Below are 16,157 nucleotides of genomic sequence, written 5' to 3'. Positions count from 1 at the left end.
CGCTCCTGAACGCGCCGTCGCTCAACAAGATGCTGACGACGACGCCGTCGTCGGCGCCGCCGGCGCCCGCGCTCATGCCGCCGCCGTCGATGCCGTCGTCGTCGTTCTTCCAGTTGCCGACAGTCTCGTTCCGGGACTCGCTCCTCAAGGTCGCGGACGAAGCGATCAACGTGTGCATCGAGTCGGTGCAGTACGGCGAGCAGCTCTTCAAGCAGCCCAAGGTGGCCAACATGAGCTACCTCGGCGTCACGGTCCAGTACGAGATGAACAAAGACCACATCCACATCTTCCTTCGCCACGTGCTGCCCGGCGCCAACCACATGGCCGTGAGCGACCGCGTCTGGGAGCTGATGACGTGCAAGAACTTCAACCAGGACTTTGGCTTTACCGAGGCGTACGAAGTCCTCGACGCGATCGACAATGACACCAAGTACATTCGTGCGATTTTGAACCTGACGCTCCCGAACCCGGACAAGAACGGCGCGACCAAGGTCAAGGCCGAGCGCCTCCACGCGGTCAAGCGCCGCGCGATGGCCAACTGCGTGTACATTGCATCGCGCAGTGTCCACGACGACCCGAGCTGGCCGCAAACGCCGTCGTACATTCGCCGCCATCAAAACATTGGGTACACTCCGACTGCTATATTTTGATATTTTGGCATTCATGAAAAACCGATCGCTAGCATCATGCTCCGTGACTGCATCGAGGACGGCCGCGCGGGCACCGAGGTCATGTGGTGCATCAAGGTGCATCTCGACCAGCACACGGACATGTCGGTGGCCGCCAACACGCCCGACACGATCCTGCGCAACCTCTTTGAAGTCACGCCGCCCTTCTTCAAGGCCATCTTGGACCGCGTGCAGCAGTCGTAATCGTCATCTCGTCGTACCTCACTTACTATTCCCTATTCAACACGAACGAGCACGAAGTACAGAGTTCTTATTGTGTATCGCATCGTTTCAGCCGCGATTGCTCGTGGGGCTAGGTGTGTTGGCCAGCGCAACCAGTGGTGCGACACGCCTCGGGTGCCGTGAGCTCGTGATTTTTGTCCGAGTCCGGTGGTGGTGGACGCATCGATCGATCTAGCGACAGGGCACGTCCTTGGGCGGACTATCAACCTTTGTCGTGGGCAAGCGCTCGCACGGCTTGATTACGCTCTGAATATGGGCGAGGTCGCGTCGAGTCTCTGGCGACAGCATCGTCGTCGTGTGCAGTAGCTGTCTTCGCAAGACTTGGCGGTGGAGATTCCGACCCAGTCGCCATCCCTCGATCGAGGCCCACTATTTTGGCCGCAAACAAGATGTATCTCCGCCGTCTTGTAGGATTTAGTGTTCGAAGGCAGACGCAGCATAAACGAGCGCAAGTTGGCGTCAAGTCGCCACCAATCTCGCCGCCCCGTCGATATCGAAGCGCGGGGGATGTGCCTCGTACTTGTAGCTTCGACTTTCTCGGGTACCGCGAAAGAGGAGACGACCCACTTTGCAATTTGCCTTGTTTCAATGACCCAGCCGCGCGTGCACCTCTTGTACTCGGACGACCGCGTGAAAGACCGGACCGACAACGTCTTCAAGAGCATGATCCACCAGCTTGCGCAAGACGACGAGGACGACCACAACACACAGCTCCTCAAACGCGCCCTCAAGTACCGCCAAAAGGAGATGCCGACCGGAGACGACACCAAGAAGGCCGAGGTCGCAGCCTGTTTTGGTGTCAAGTGGCACAAGGTGCCAAGCGACGACGTCGAGTAGAGCGCGCCGCGTTGTTAATTTAATGCATCCAACGAGATTGGAATCCATGTTGTGTGGATGATCTTCTCGGCTGAGATTGATTGCCCGACTCTGCTCGAACTTCGAAGGGCAAAGAAGCAGCACGCGATGATCCTCGTGCCCTCGTGACGGTTCCATCGCTGTTTTTGTCGGTCCGAAATGCCTCTACGATGCTATAACGCCATCAACTCCGGTTCTGTGGTGCATGCGATAGTTTCGCAAGTTGAAGCAAGTCGGTTTCATCGCGCCATGACGTGGCAGCGCCGTGTCGCAGCAAACCCAACTTAGATTCGGACCGTATCAGCGTGGTGACCGGTCGCGTGCGACAATAAATGCCAAGGGGTCTGTGCAAGCGCACGCCATGCGCCTGTATGGCGATGAACGTTCTTCTCGTCGTTGCAGCGCCTTCGTGCTGGCTCCACCCCGCCCACCAGCTCCACCGACCACCACAACCACCACGCCCTAACCTCACGCTACATTGCAGTACGCCAAAGTTACATACTACCAGGTACGACAGTAGTGTTATTCGGATGAAGATGCTGCGTGTGCCAGAGCTGTGTGCGAGATGCTATTCAAGTAGCTTTCCGAGCAGTGCCCAGAGCAAATCCCACTGCTTGCAGCGGCATCCTCCCAAGCCGGCGACAATGTAGGCACTTGAAGCCGTCGTACGGGTACTACGCGACAGAAGCGAGTTGCCGCTGTGCTTGATTACTGCCCACGGAATTTCACATCGACATGGCGCTTCCAACGGATCATTTTTTGATTTGCGCCAACCTCACAAGAGCATGTCGACACAAGTCGCGTCCCCGCGGTGCATTAGCCTCGTCTACTCGGACGAACTCGTGAAAGCTCGCACCGACCGTGTCTTTCGAAGCATGCTCCACCAGCTCTCCGAGAACGACGACGACGACCACAACACGCGTCTCCTCAAGAAGGCGCTGCAGTACCGGAAACGACCGCCGCACGTCAACGTCACCGTCTCGGACGACACGGAGGTCGCGTCGTGCTTTGGCGTTCGATGGCAAAAGATGTCGCCGTGAAGGCCGCCGCGCCGTGTACGTAGTCTACCTATAATGTACGAATAGTAAGTTAGTTGAATGTAAAAAGACGAGTGGTTCGCATCCATCATTGTCGTTAAACAGATGTACTACACAGACATACGCCAGCCGCAACGTGCCATGGGTATGCGTGGTGGCCCGCGCACTATCAATAGACGTCGATGCATACCAGTATAGTCAACTTCTTGGGCTGCTTGGACTGCCGAGCTAACGTCCATCCTCCCGGCTCCAAGTCAACACCAATGAGCGGGTGATTCGTCGGTCATTGCCAAGATTCAAGGGAAAGGATGAATTATTCTTGGGCTTGATTCTTAACTTTAAGCTCCTCGTGACAGCAACGCGGTCATATTAAAATCGCTGACGTTACTGAAGCACCTTACAAACCGCATGTGTGCCGACTTGATTTCGCCTTGCTGCTGCTGTTGGTGCGTTCGAAATTCCAATCGTTCTCGTCAGCTACACGTACGTCAGAATACAGTGTAGGGTTGCAGAACCCCGTGTTTCTCCTGCTCCATCCACGCACGGAAATGCCGAGCGAGCCAATCACATGCGTCAGATTTAACCCCGCAGGCGTCCCGAGACGGTCGCGCGAGTTACTCGGCCTTTCCGATTGTATATGACACTTGTTTTCTACCAAGCACCATCGCTGTGTACCAAGTCCAGTGCATGTGACCAGTCAAAAACAAGGTAGGATTCGCAGCTATAAACTATTCTCGGGAGGTTCGTATCTCTCCGGACGACCGTTGTTGCTTCCAGCTTCAAGTGGCTGGCTGCCCGACGAAAGTGCAGCGAATCAAATTGGCGGCCACCACACCGCTGGTAAGATGAGCCAATGAGTTCCATCCGACGAGATGTTTAACTCACCACACAACCTTACCTCCCGGCGTTGTGGCGGTGATCAAAAGAATCCATCCGGCCCCGGCCACCGTCGTCACAATGCTCGGATAAGAATAGACCGTGATCGAAGCTCTCCTGCTGACCCTCTTCCACGTTTTCAGACCTCAGTGACGAATCGAGTACACAGCGGATGACGCGCAAGCACCGGTGTGTCACGCCCGCTTGAGTGCAATGAATATCTTGTTTGATTGGTTAATAATGGATGAAAATTGACCAAGATACGCTTAGCCGCACTCTCATTGGCTACAACCAAAGTTGAAGTTCCATGCCCCACGTGGCAGGTCCACGAACAGCGAAGCCGTCGCTGCGGGGGGCGAGTGAGGCCCATGACCACACGCTGTGTAAAGTCCTTCATGGCGTCGCGATCGGCGGCAAAGCTGCGCAGGTTATTGAGGTCCTCAAGAGACGCCAGCGACCAGAGGTCGCGCATGGTGCGGCCTACCGGGTAATTAGCGAGGCGCCTTAGACGAGGCGAAGAATCGGGCAGCGGCAACGTTGGTTGGGACGTATTTCTTCAGGCGCAGCACGGTGCGTCGCAGGCGCTAGCGCAGGCGGGCAAGGATCTCGCTCAGTGGAGCGCGACGTCGGCGAGTGTGTTCGGGTGACAGATGACGAAAGCCGATGTTCAGCGTGTTCTTGTCGTTGGAAATCAAGTCGTTGGAAATCAAGGGGATAAAACAACTTGTTTAATTCCCTTGTTGGAAATATACGTGCGTTTTCCACCATCACCATGGGAAGGTGAGACGACACCGCTCGTTGGGCAAGTTGATTAGCTGATTGCGTCCCACAACCAGGGCCGACGTTGCTGTCGCAGATACCGGTATCTCCAGTGCGTCGCTCCAATCACCATATCTTCGTGATGGCAAGGAGATTATGTGACTGGAGAGGTCTATAATTGGTAGACATGGAGGATCTGGTCCGCACACCCACAATCTGGATGGTTGTGGACGCTCCAACCCCGAGTCCCCCAACCATGAAGGAGATTCGAGATATCACTTCTTGTTCGCCCATCTGTCCATCCTGCATCCCATTCGTGTTCTCCCAGGTCAAACCCAATGGGTCAAACCGAGTTTTGCCCACAGCGTTTGCATCCAGCGTTTTCACAACAGTATTTGCTGGCGCCGGTGGCCCACACCGGCGAGGTATAGGCGGCCCAGCTGCTGCACAAGCTGCCACGTGCGAGATTCGGCGGCCTTTGTCCCAAAAGCACCTTCGCGCCACTCGATCGTTGGCACTTTCCCTTATGGACAGCATTCAAGTGCGAGAAGCGTGCGACCGGCGCGCATGGGTCCGCGACGGCGACCGCAGCTCGTGCAAGGAGTGCATCAAGGGCTTCTCGGTCACGCGGCGGCGGCACCACTGCCGCGTCTGCGGCGACATTGTGTGTCATAGCTGCAGCGCGACGGTCTACCTCCTCAACACGACAAGCAACGTCGGGCGCGCGTGCCACAGCTGCGCGCGTCCGTCGCTCGACCACAGTCCGCCGCGCCGACGGTTTGCGCTGACGTCGGCGCCGTGGTGTGAGAGCAGCAGCAGCGCATGGCACGCCGACTGCGTCATTTGCCTCGACCCGTTCACGGCGCAGAGCGACGCGCATGTCGTGACGCTGCCGTGTCAGCACGCGTTCCATCGGCAATGCGCCGACCCGTGGCTGGCAACGCACGACGAGTGCCCAACATGCCGCCGCCCCCTTGCGCAGGATCGCACTGCGTTTTTAGAGTTTATTTTCTTCTAACTTACCATGTAATAATTTGACCATCTGGAGCCTCTTTCGCCAGTCAAGACACGAGATGTGTGTTGCTCAACGACCAAAAAGGGAACTATAAGTCCTTCGACTATCAGTGCCCGCGGCGAGTTCAAGTCTGGCAGCATCTGCATTGCGACCCTTAAACCACAAATGGCTCCCGTTTTAGAGCTTGGAGTGCTTGGTGACAATCGTCTTGTCGCGAAAAGCGAGCTCTTGCGACCCGTTAAGGACGAGGTGCCATTGCACGCGGGATTGGTGGCAAGAAAGGGCTTGTGCCATTTGCCCTTAATCAACCACGGTTGCCATTTTGTCAAAATCACTGGCGTTTTGATCACCTTCCAGTATCAACTTGATACAATACGAAGACGCGCTCTGCAGAGGCCAAATCGAATCACTGGATCAAATGGCGTCAACTTTCCACCTCATGTATAATTCCGGTGATACGTGGTGCCTACTCGCAGAGCCATCACAGGCGCAGACATCCACGGCATGGTCGGTCGGCTCCCCAAGCCACGTACAACGTGTCTGCCCACGTGTGGGCTTCCCGAGCCATTCTCTCACGTGCAGAAGTCCGAGCCCTTCTCTCCAATACGTCTCCATCGACCTCGCGCATGGCCTCATCGCTCGACATGCATGCCACTATCACGCACGGCGCCCGTGAAAGAGATGTCATTAATGATGTCCTCGGCGCCTTGAGCGCGGGCTCATTATCACTTCTCGGTAGCACGCTTTGCGCACTCAATTTTGTCAAAATGCGGCTGCTTTGGACGCGCGTTGGTTAGAGCTCCGAGTGATCGTAGCCAGCTTCCTCGGTGAAGTGCGGGCGGCCGACGAGCGGACGAAAGGTCTCGAGGCCTTCCACGATGTGCGACAAGAACATCTCGAGGATCCCATTGTCCATGATGTTGGTCATCTCTACAGAACGCACACCCATGAGAATTGACGACGTTTGGGAATATGCACCCGTGACGCGAAGGCGGCCGCGCGACGTTGGCTTAAAGACAATGCAGTGGCCGTCGCGTTCAGGGGGATCCAAAGTCGCACCGACCCAGTCCGCGAGCACAGGCACGAGGGGCGACGTCGGGGCCAGCCAAAAGAAGGCGAGCTTGTCGCGGCGAAAGTTCTTGGCGACCGCCTTCAAGTCAAACGCACTGGGGTCGCGTGGGATGTAGAGCACGCAGAGCTTGCTGTCGCCTGCGTCGAGGCAGTCGTTATCAAACGTCGCCGCCGTCGTCTCGGTGACGACAATAGGTGGCTTTCGTCTCGGCGTGTTTTCCTCGGGCGGTGGGAACGATGGCAGCGGCGACCATACGCCCACGTCCGACGTCAGCGCCTACGAGTACATAGGTAGTATATCAACAGAGCCTCTATGGGATCGGATGAGGGAGTACCTTGTTGAGAAACGCGGTCACTTGGCGCGCTGGCTTGGCGTCGGTGAGGGCCACATGCGTGTACCCATGCTCCGGGTGCACGTACACGAGGGCAGGCAAGTCGGCCTCTACCCAGCACGCTGCTTGAGCGAGCGAACGCAGGCAGAGGTACCGTCGAGGCCGAGGTGCTTGACGATCTTGGCTTCGCTGCCAGCGACAAACCCGAATTGCACCTACAACGAGACGTTTGCGCTGCTGTGTTTGCAGGCGGACGACGGACCAGAATCGATTTCTTATCGGGCGACACAAACGACAGCGCGACGTCATTGAGCCAGCGCGGCTAGGCGACGTGAGGCGATCCAAGAAGCAAGAGGAGGGTGTGTGCTGTACCTTCGCCTTCTCACCCTTCTTGCGCTTGTTGCGGCCAAAGAGGATCGCACTGGGTGTCTTGGGTGGTGCGGTGGCCAAGAACGAGTAGACGTCTTTGTATTGCAGGACCTGGACCGCCGCGTCGCTGGACGAGACGCCGAGCGCAGCGAGCGGCGACGCCTTGACGTGCTGCACGATCTCACGCGCGGTGCGCCCACCACGGTAGTCCTGGGGCTTGTTCTTGTTCTTGCCAAACTCTACGGATGGCATGTTGAGCCGAGCAGCGCTGCGATGCACACGACCTTTGATTGTCGGGTAGCCTTGGATGCCAAACTGCTGCGCGAGCTGCTCGTTCGAGGTGCAGTCGACAGCACCGAGCTTGGCCTACAGGATCGCGCATGAGCCGCCAGTGGACACCGCGTCGGCACCGTTGTCTTGAGCGTTTTGGCTGCCTTCTTCCACTCTGGTTCGAGCTGCTTGCAGTGGCCACACCTGGTCTCAGCGATCACACACGATGCTAGCACGTCGCCCTGTACCATGGCGCGTAAAACTCGACGAGCCAGTAGTCCGGGCTGTCGAGGACCTCCTTCTTGAAGGTCTTCTCCGTGAGCACGTGGACATGGGCGACGGCCATCGCATGGAGCGCGACGAGGAAGATCGCGGCCGCGAAGCGCATGCTGCCAAGTTGACCGCAAATCTTTGGTTGCCTCTTGAATTGGATATCTGCTGCAAGCACCGCTAGACTTGATATTCCCTGTCTTAATACATACAAGACCAGAATGCATACCATGATCTTGTGCTTTATGTCGCATTTGATAACCTTAAACCTCTCACAATGAATACCTGTGCTGTGTTGATAGACCCACACCATGGAGCGATCTGAGGCCGCCGAGATCCGGCTTGGCATATTCGCTTTCTTTGTGGTCGCAGGCTCATGGAATCGCTCTTCGGCATCGTTGGCAAGGACTTCGTCATCCTCGCGGCTGACTGCAAGGTCGCCCGCTCGATCCTCGTGTACAAGGACGACGAGGACAAGGTGCGTGCGCCTGCAGCGATCGGCCATGATGGCTCATGATATGCTGCTGGCGTAGATGCAAACGCTCGATTCGCACAAGATCATTGCGGGCGCCGGCCCCCAAGCCGACCGCGTCGAGTTCTGCGAGTATGTGCAGAAGAACATGAAGTTATACCAGCTCACACACGGCGTGACGCTGAACGGCCATGCGACGGCCAACTATGTGCGCGGCGAGCTCGCGCGCCGCCTCCGCAAGGCGCCGTGCCAGTTGAACGCGCTCCTTGGCGCCTGCGATGTCGAGACGCTCGACGGCGAGAAGAAGATCAACCCGAGCCTCTACTGGCTCGACTACCTCGGCGCGCTCGCCAAGGTCAACTATGGCGCGCAGGGCTACGGCGCACACTTTTGCCTCTCCATCATGGACCGCGAGTGGCACGAGAATCTGACGCTGCCCGAGGCGCTCAAGATCTTGAAGCACTGCGACAACGAACTCAACGAGCGCTTCTTGGTGCGCTCGGGCGAGTGGCTCTACAAGGTCATTGACGAGAACGGGATCCGCGACGTGACCTTGTAAGTTGTCCTCCTCTCCTGCCCCATCATGCGTCGTCAATCAACCCCCATGACGTGGTAAGCAAAATTAAACATTGGATATGGCTTCTACTTGCGGCGGTTGTACCGCGTCTTGGACTTGAACGAATTGACGCTCTTCTTGCCCTGCTTGCGCAAGTTCGTGATCTTCTCCTTGAAGACAAACTCGTCCTTCTTGCCACCGCGCGCCGCGCTCTCCGGGCGGGCCTTGGGCGCCGACGGCTTCTTGGCGCGCGTCATGTCTTCGTCAAAGCCGCCACGGGCCGCGCGCTGCTGCTGCATCTTCTCGCGCTTCTGACGCTTGAGCTCGTGGATCTCCGAGATCGACCGGTTGGCTACGTAGCATCATCGCATCATCAGCCCATGCCGTCGTATCTCGCAAGAGACAAAAACAATCCACGCACCAATCTCGCGCTTCTCTTCAATGGCCTTGCGCTTGGCGCTCTTGGCCGCGCCGGCCACATGCTGCGACGTAAACACCTTCTTGTCTACAAAGGCAAAGTCAGCCTCGTCGGCCATCGACAAACGCCAAAAAATCGACGTACTCTGCTCGGCGGCATCCTCGAGCAGCGCCTGCTCGCGCTCGCGGATCTCCGTCATGCGGCGCTTCTTGTGGTTGAGCGGGTGCTTCTTCTTGTCTTCGGCGGCTTCCATCTCGGCCAGCTTGGCCTGGCGCGCCTCCTCGGCGCGGTCCGACACGACCTTCTTTTCCTTCTCGTTCTGGAACCACGTACGGGCCGGGCGGCCGTGGATCTCGCTCTGGTGGCGAATGAGGTTGGTCGTCCGCGACGCTTCGCGCTCGGCTTCGCGCATGCGCTTCTCGAGCGTCTCTTCCTTCATGACGGACGAGACGTCTTCTTCCATCGCCTGGACGCGCGCACGCCATTGGTTGATGACAGCATCCGGGACGCTACGGCTCTTGACAAAGCCGTGGCAGTGACGCGCCACTTCCTTCATGATGAGACGGCGCGACTCGGACGTGAGCGTGACCGCACGGCCCTTCCGGCCGGCACGCGCCGTACGACCGACGCGGTGCACGTACGTCGTGACGTCCTTGGGCATCTGGTAGTTGATGACGGCGTGGACACCCTCGACGTCGATACCACGGGCGGCAATGTCGGTACAGAGGAGGATGTCGGCGCTGCCGTCGCGGAAGTTCTGCAGCGCCTGGAGACGCTCGCGCTGGTCGAGGTCACCGTGGAGCTCGGCGGCCTTGATGCCCGCGAGGCCGAAGAGGATCATCATGCGGTGGGCGTGCTTCTTGGTTTCCATAAACACGATCGTCTACCATAACAAATATATGAGCGGAGTGGTCGATCGCAAGAAAATCGAAGCGTTCGATCGAAGCGTTCGAAAAAAAATCGAAGCCTTCGAAAATATCAAGGTACGTACGTTGGTCTTGAAGGTACGCGTGCAGAGCGCGAGCAAGATGGCTTCGCGGTCCTCCTCGCGCGTCGGGCGGATGCGGACAAACTCCTGGACGAGGTTCTGCGCCATGTCGTAGAGCGGGTCCGTGCTGATGCGCACCGGCCGCTTCATCGAGAGCTTGATGAGCTCGTCGACCTTGGACGTGAGCGTCGCTGAGAAGAGCATCGTCTGGCGCGCAAGGGGGCACATGCCCACAAGCTCCTGGACCTCTTCCGTGAACCCGAGCTCGAGGAGGCGATCGGCTTCGTCGAGCACGAGGATCTCGAGGTCGTCCATGTGCACGCAGCGCGAGTTGCGCAAATGATCAATCATGCGGCCCGGCGTGCAAATGACGACATCCGGGAGCTTCCGGAGCTCGGCTTCCTGCTCGCGCAGCGGGAGACCGCCGACGGCGAGCGCCGACGTCACGTCCGTAAACTTGCCGAGCTGCTCGAGCACGGACTGACACTGCGTCGCGAGCTCACGCACGGGGCAGATGATGAGGACGCGTGTGGCCGCGGCCTTGCGCGAGCGGAACTGGAGGCGCTCAAGGATCGGGAGCAAGAACGCAGCCGTCTTACCCGACCCCGTCTGCGCACTGGCGCAAATGTCCTTGCCGGACAGCGCAACAGGAATCGCGCGCTGCTGGATCGGCGTCGGCTTCTCGAAACCGAGCGACGTGACGGCGCGGACCAGCGCACGGCTGAGCTTGAGGTCGCTGAACGTCTTGAGGTCGTCCGGCGACGCCTTCTTGAAGACGTCGTTGTTGTCATCGAAGAATGCCGCCGCTTTCTTCTTTTCAATCTCGTCCACGTGGTCGGACGAGCCTTGCGCGGCCTTGCGCTCCGCAAGCGCCTCCTGCAGCCGGGCTTCTTCGACGACATCGTCGTTCTCCGAGTCATCGTCGTCGTCGTCTTCCGAGTCGTTGACGTCCTTTTCCAGCACCTCCTTGGGCGCCTTCTTGGCAGGCTCGTCGTTCTCCGAGTCGTCGTCGTCGGCCTCTTCGCCCGCGGCCTGCGCCGCCTTGCGCTTCTCGCGGCGCTCGGCCTGGCGTTCCTTCCGGCGCAGCTCAATTTTCTTTTGGATCGTCGACCGGACGCTTTCACCGTAGACGCGGCGCTCCATGTCATCGATCTGCGCAATGGCCTCTACAGTGCAACATCAGTTGTCGCATTCGTTGACAGGATCAAGGATCGCGTACTGGTAAAGTCCCACGAGCAGCCGGCGGGGCCCTAATAGAGCGCAGGACGTGAGATGGCCATGAAGGACCATCAACGATTACCTTGAAGCTCGAGTCGTCGTCAAACTGGAAGCTCTCGCTGATCTCGCTCACCGCCGCCTTCTTCTTTTGCTGCGCCTGCTTGGACTGGAGCTTCTTCTTCTTACTCTACGACCCAGCATGTGGGCTGCGTGCCATTGGATGTTGACTGGTTACCTTGGAGATGACGGCCAATTCTTGCTCCTTGGCTTCTTCTTCGTCACTGCTCGAATCAAGCACTTCAATCTAACAGTGGGATTGCACATGAGATCATGGGATCTACGGTGCATGTACCTCGTCGTCCGACATGATGGTCATCATCAAGGCGTCATCTTGAGGGGCGGCCATGGGTACAGAAGAGAACGCTTGGGCGGATGCTGCAAGGGTTTCTTAGTGTGGTCCCGTTTTCACGAAAATGATTGGATTGGACAGCGCCCCCTGTGATTGGTCCTTTGCCACAAGGGTACATGTCAACGTACGTACGCTCCGTACATTTCAAAATTCACCGTTATTTTGAATGTACGGTACGTTGTACGCTGTCGTACATCGTACAGGAATTCCGTACAAGTTGATTGGGTGTTGGCCAGCAATTCTATAAACAGGTTTGTCATGCGGCGTCATTAAAATCACAAGCGTTATGTATGCAAGATGGACCACATTCAATGCAACTTATATTAATATACATGTCGGCGCGCTTTAAAAATTACGCTCGGAGCGATCCATTGTTGCCATCCCCCGCCAAGCAAGATGAGTCGTCCCGAGCATGTGATGCCTCCGGAGGTAAAGTTCCATGCGCCACGCCTCAACGAAGCCTCATCCGATGCATCTCTAGCTCTTCTACAATGAGAAGGAGGCTGCCAAGTACAACTCGAGCTCGCGCATCATCAAAATTCAGGTAGCCATTCATCTCGGACGGCGGCCGTCACGACTTTGCCGTACTAGAACGACATCGCCAACCGAGCGATTGAGCTTTTGAACCTCCCGGAAGACAAGGAAGCGTTCATCCTCGATGTGGGCTGCGGCAGTGGCCTTAGCGGCCGTACGTCGTCCTTTCTATTCTCGTCGCCTCATCTCGACGTTGTAGTCGCGCTCCAGGAACACGGCCATGCGTGGGTCGGCTGCGACATCAGGTACTGTGGTCGATCTTCGTCGTGGAGTAAAATCTTATGCGATGCATTCTAGTAAGGACATGCTCGACATTGCGGCCGAGCGCGATAGCAGTGGCGACGTGTTTCTCCAAGACATGGGCTGTGGCCTCCCGTTCCGTCCCGGTGTCTTTGACGGCTGCATCAGTATCTCGGCCGTGCAGTGGCTCTGCTACTCGGACAAGAAGGAGCACACGGCGCGAAAGCGCCTCACGCGCTTCTTCTCGTCGCTCTACACGTGTTTGAAGCGCGGCGGCCGCGCGGTCATCCAGCTCTACCCCGAGACGCCCGAGCAAATGGAAGAGATCTCGGGCTGCGCGATGAAGTCGGGCTTCTCGGGTGGTCTCGTGATCGACTTTCCCAACAGGTACCACGTTCCTTTCATGACGCGCCGTCGTCATCCTACATCTATGTAGTGCCAAGGCCAAGAAGTACTTTTTGTGCCTCTTTGCGGGCCACGACCCGACGGTCAAGCCGACGGCGATGCCCAAGGCGTTGACGGGCGACCCGAATACGGCGGCGTTTGAGGCGCGCCGTGAGAAGAACGTCCGTCGCTCCGTACCTTTGCGATAAACTCTCACAGCGAATGCGTAGAAGAAGGCTCGACGCGGCAACCGAGACATGCCCAAGAATCGGTATGTAGAGCCAAGCGCACGTTCTTCGATGGCTCAATTCATTGTAGCGACTGGGTCATGGCCAAGAAGGACCGGTACCGCAAGCAGGGCAAGGAGGTCAAGAACGACAGTAAATTCACGGCCCGTCGGCGTCCGTCCGGCTTTTAAGCATGCTGCGACTGCTGCTACTTGTATCAGATTTCTTGCTTTCACAGTGTCAGTTTGTTTTGTGACGAGTCGAAAAGAGTTTTAGGTTAGCTACCGTATTTGTCTTCCTTTCGTACGGTAGAACGATTATGGTGATAGCTTTCAAGACACAGACTTTACTGCAAGCTCTCGCACCGGTTTGTTTAGGGCCAAGAGGGAACTGCAATTCTGCAATGCCGGTCGCTTGGCTGCCTTGTCCATCACAATCAGGATTCTGTTGACATCTTGTACTCTGTCATCATGCGTTGTACTGCTCTGTTATAAGATGTTGATGCAATCGAAATGATATTTAGTGTTGCGAATTGATTTGATTCATGTGATTAGAATAAGTTAAAAGGCATGGTGGTTTTGCTCGGAGTAAAGGTCTCGACACCCAGGGCTACTACCCCCGTTCAGAAACTCTAGTCTGAAATGAAAAATTTGGATCGTCATAGCAAAACCCACAATCTACATTCTACTACAGGCGAGGTTCGAAAGATCAGTAATCCTTGTAATGTGCATCAAGATGGAAATCAGACCCGAAAGATGGTTATTTTGTAGGAATTCATCATATCGGACGCTCGCCTCTGTCACTACTCAGCTAACTAGATTTGTTTTCTGCTCAGACAGCCAAGGGTTATCTCGACAATCGGGGCTACTACCCCCCGTTCAGAAACTCTAGTCTGAAAACACTTTAAAATCATCACCGCAGAAATGGTTCCTAGCCTACTTGCCGCCATTGTGGCGCTCGATGCAAAATCCGAAAGTGAGATTCGAGGTGTGGGATGCGCGCAACCGGCAACGACCACCCACCATCCGTTCTGCTGGCCACTCGTTGGACCGCGTCTCTCTGTATCCGGCTATTTCCGGATAACGTTGAAACGCCTTCGCGCGCTTTTCCACACGGCTGGCGTCAACGTTGGCGCGTCGACCCCTGCAGCTTCCGACGAGAAGCGCTCTCCGTCTTGCGTAATGCTATCGATATGGTATATTCTAGTAGCTAATAACTGGTGTACAATATGGTGGGGACTGCGACTTTGCCAGAGACAGACTCTTCAGCGGACTCGTTCCGCTACAGAGATCGCGAGAGAAAGCAGACGCCATGGTAGCACCAAGGCCATATTACGTACGTGAATGTTATGGCCTTGTAGTACTAGAGAGCATCGCATGAAAGAGGTGGGATGTATGGACGTCACTAGCCAATCAGTCACAACTCGTCAAGGAGTCAAGGAGCTGCTGCATCGAGCCTTGCGTCGAGAGCAGTCCCGTCACCAGTAACAGTTCGGTAGAGCATGGCGCGGCTTGTCCTTATTGCTGCGGCTGCTTTCATCGTCCAACAAGACAACGAGCTTGCTGGAGTAAGAACTTCTTCACGTCGCTTCTGCGGGCGCGCTTCCTGCGCCGGAGGCCTGGCTGACTGTTCTATAGGTACTACTGTACACGAGCCGCCGCCACTTGCATGTTTTCTATTTCACGTCATACAACAAGAAGCCCTCTACAGCGACGAGTCCGAGAGCGTGAGCAAGTCCGAGTGCAGCTCGCGCAGCGCGTCAAAGCTCATGCCGGCTTGGACATACTCGTGGAGAACGCGGCGGTCGATCGTCTGCACGCCATGCGCGAGGCCACTCAGATACTTGGGGATCGCGTCCGTGATCATGACCGCCGAGAGACACGCCGGCGACGCCATCGAAGCAAAGACGGGTGCTTCGGGCAGTGCGACCGAGGGACGCTGGAGTGTCACGAGGTGGCAAAAGTCGAACGGCGCCTTGAGCTGCCACGTCGGCATCGTCACGCCGGCAAACGCACGGGGGTCGCCGCGCAGCGTCAGGAGCTGCAAATGGTACTGACGCGACCGCGTCCACGATGGATCTTGCACGCCAATCGGCAGCAGCGACGCGGCCTCGAGGAGCGCCAAGCGGGTGGCGCCACTTTGCTGGAAAAAGTCGGTCGGCGGATCCAAGAGGCAAGCGAGTTCCATGACCTTCATGCTGCGCCGCAGCGGAAAGGCGACGTTGCGCATCTGCATGTTGGAAGTGCGCGGGAAGCGGTAGGGCGCCGACATGACGTCCCAGGCCGCGGCCGTCAGCAGCGGCCCGTCGGTCGACGCCAACGACAACGTTGAAAATGAGCCTCTTGCGTCGCCGGACGTGGCCAGTGGGAAGAAGACGTCCGAGAGCTCGTGCAGATGAAGGATCGAGGACGCCATGTTGATGGCGCGGCGGCCGTCGTGCTTGGCTTGGTCAAAGAGGCCAACCTGCGGTACGAGCGGGTACCTAGATGGATGCTTACGGAAGCGCAGATGTCGAGATATACCGCTCGTCGAGGCCGGCGCACATGACAAAGGCCGAGGGACACTCTTCGCGGAGCTCGCGCAGGACTTCTGTCGCAAAGCCACCCCAGGTCGAGTCGACGTCCACAAAGCATTGGACGCCCTGCGCAATGGGTTAGGACAGAAGAATCCGATCATCCGTAGCGACTACCTGGATCGAGTCGCACGCTTCGAGTGACTGGCGCACGTGGTCTTGCGCGGCTTCAAGCGTCTCGCGGCGCAGCTTGCCATCGCCCGAGAGCAGACCGTCGTAGTAGTTGTTCATCGGATCAAACGACCGAAACTCGGCGACCTCGACGACCGAGCGCGGGTGCAAGACCGACGTTGGCACCGCGGCCTCGCCGTCGCCGTCGTCGTCTTGGGCGACGGTCTTGACGCCACCATCCCACGCGCTCACCTCGTGGTCCT

General features: G+C 57.3%; 8 protein-coding genes across 8 annotated transcripts; 5 read left to right on the top strand and 3 right to left on the bottom strand.

Annotated features, from left to right (window-relative positions):
• Nucleotides 1–29: 29 nt before the first annotated feature.
• SPRG_20958 (hypothetical protein) lies at nt 30–872 on the top strand (the record flags this gene model as incomplete). The annotated part of the gene is made up of 2 exons (XM_012351239.1): nt 30–625; nt 683–872. 2 exons carry the CDS (start codon nt 30–32, stop codon nt 870–872), a joined length of 786 nt encoding a protein of 261 aa, XP_012206629.1.
• Nucleotides 873–2,641: 1,769 nt separating this feature from the next.
• Nucleotides 2,642–2,840, top strand: SPRG_11028 (hypothetical protein; the record flags this gene model as incomplete). The annotated part of the gene is made up of 2 exons (XM_012351234.1): nt 2,642–2,769; nt 2,795–2,840. 2 exons carry the CDS (start codon nt 2,642–2,644, stop codon nt 2,838–2,840), a joined length of 174 nt encoding a protein of 57 aa, XP_012206624.1.
• Nucleotides 2,841–4,964: 2,124 nt separating this feature from the next.
• On the top strand, nt 4,965–5,456 carry SPRG_11027 (hypothetical protein; the record flags this gene model as incomplete). The annotated part of the gene is made up of 1 exon (XM_012351233.1): nt 4,965–5,456. The coding sequence occupies one exon, from the start codon at nt 4,965–4,967 to the stop codon at nt 5,454–5,456; it is 492 nt and encodes a 163-aa protein (XP_012206623.1).
• A 730-nt stretch (nt 5,457–6,186) lies between these two features.
• SPRG_11026 (hypothetical protein) lies at nt 6,187–7,896 on the bottom strand. Its single transcript, XM_012351232.1, has 9 exons — nt 7,744–7,896; nt 7,636–7,699; nt 7,510–7,591; nt 7,229–7,464; nt 7,119–7,178; nt 7,011–7,071; nt 6,860–6,966; nt 6,432–6,801; nt 6,187–6,383 (listed from the first exon to the last, which is right to left on the bottom strand). The coding sequence occupies exons 1-9, from the start codon at nt 7,881–7,883 to the stop codon at nt 6,247–6,249; spliced, it is 1,257 nt and encodes a 418-aa protein (XP_012206622.1). The 5' UTR covers nt 7,884–7,896; the 3' UTR covers nt 6,187–6,246.
• A 218-nt stretch (nt 7,897–8,114) lies between these two features.
• Nucleotides 8,115–8,796, top strand: SPRG_11025 (hypothetical protein; the record flags this gene model as incomplete). The annotated part of the gene is made up of 2 exons (XM_012351231.1): nt 8,115–8,243; nt 8,299–8,796. Exons 1-2 carry the CDS (start codon nt 8,142–8,144, stop codon nt 8,794–8,796), a joined length of 600 nt encoding a protein of 199 aa, XP_012206621.1. The 5' UTR covers nt 8,115–8,141.
• Nucleotides 8,797–8,874: 78 nt separating this feature from the next.
• SPRG_11024 (hypothetical protein) lies at nt 8,875–11,886 on the bottom strand. The gene is made up of 8 exons (XM_012351230.1): nt 11,770–11,886; nt 11,653–11,721; nt 11,500–11,604; nt 11,419–11,449; nt 10,203–11,365; nt 9,356–10,094; nt 9,215–9,298; nt 8,875–9,145 (listed from the first exon to the last, which is right to left on the bottom strand). Exons 1-8 carry the CDS (start codon nt 11,821–11,823, stop codon nt 8,880–8,882), a joined length of 2,511 nt encoding a protein of 836 aa, XP_012206620.1. The 5' UTR covers nt 11,824–11,886; the 3' UTR covers nt 8,875–8,879.
• A 336-nt stretch (nt 11,887–12,222) lies between these two features.
• SPRG_11023 (hypothetical protein) lies at nt 12,223–13,427 on the top strand (the record flags this gene model as incomplete). The annotated part of the gene is made up of 8 exons (XM_012351229.1): nt 12,223–12,255; nt 12,308–12,370; nt 12,418–12,514; nt 12,560–12,605; nt 12,658–12,987; nt 13,037–13,166; nt 13,215–13,255; nt 13,303–13,427. 8 exons carry the CDS (start codon nt 12,223–12,225, stop codon nt 13,400–13,402), a joined length of 840 nt encoding a protein of 279 aa, XP_012206619.1. The 3' UTR covers nt 13,403–13,427.
• A 1,488-nt stretch (nt 13,428–14,915) lies between these two features.
• Nucleotides 14,916–16,157, bottom strand: SPRG_11022 (hypothetical protein; the record flags this gene model as incomplete). Its single annotated transcript, XM_012351228.1, has 3 exons — nt 15,901–16,157; nt 15,734–15,852; nt 14,916–15,693 (listed from the first exon to the last, which is right to left on the bottom strand). Exons 1-3 carry the CDS (start codon nt 16,012–16,014, stop codon nt 14,916–14,918), a joined length of 1,011 nt encoding a protein of 336 aa, XP_012206618.1. The 5' UTR covers nt 16,015–16,157.

Source organism: Saprolegnia parasitica (assembly GCF_000151545.1).
Source record: "Saprolegnia parasitica CBS 223.65 unplaced genomic scaffold supercont2.76, whole genome shotgun sequence".
Classification (NCBI taxonomy): Eukaryota; Oomycota; class Saprolegniomycetes; order Saprolegniales; family Saprolegniaceae; genus Saprolegnia; species Saprolegnia parasitica.
Note: the sequence above shows the minus strand (reverse complement) of the source record. Positions and strands in the feature narration are given on the sequence as shown.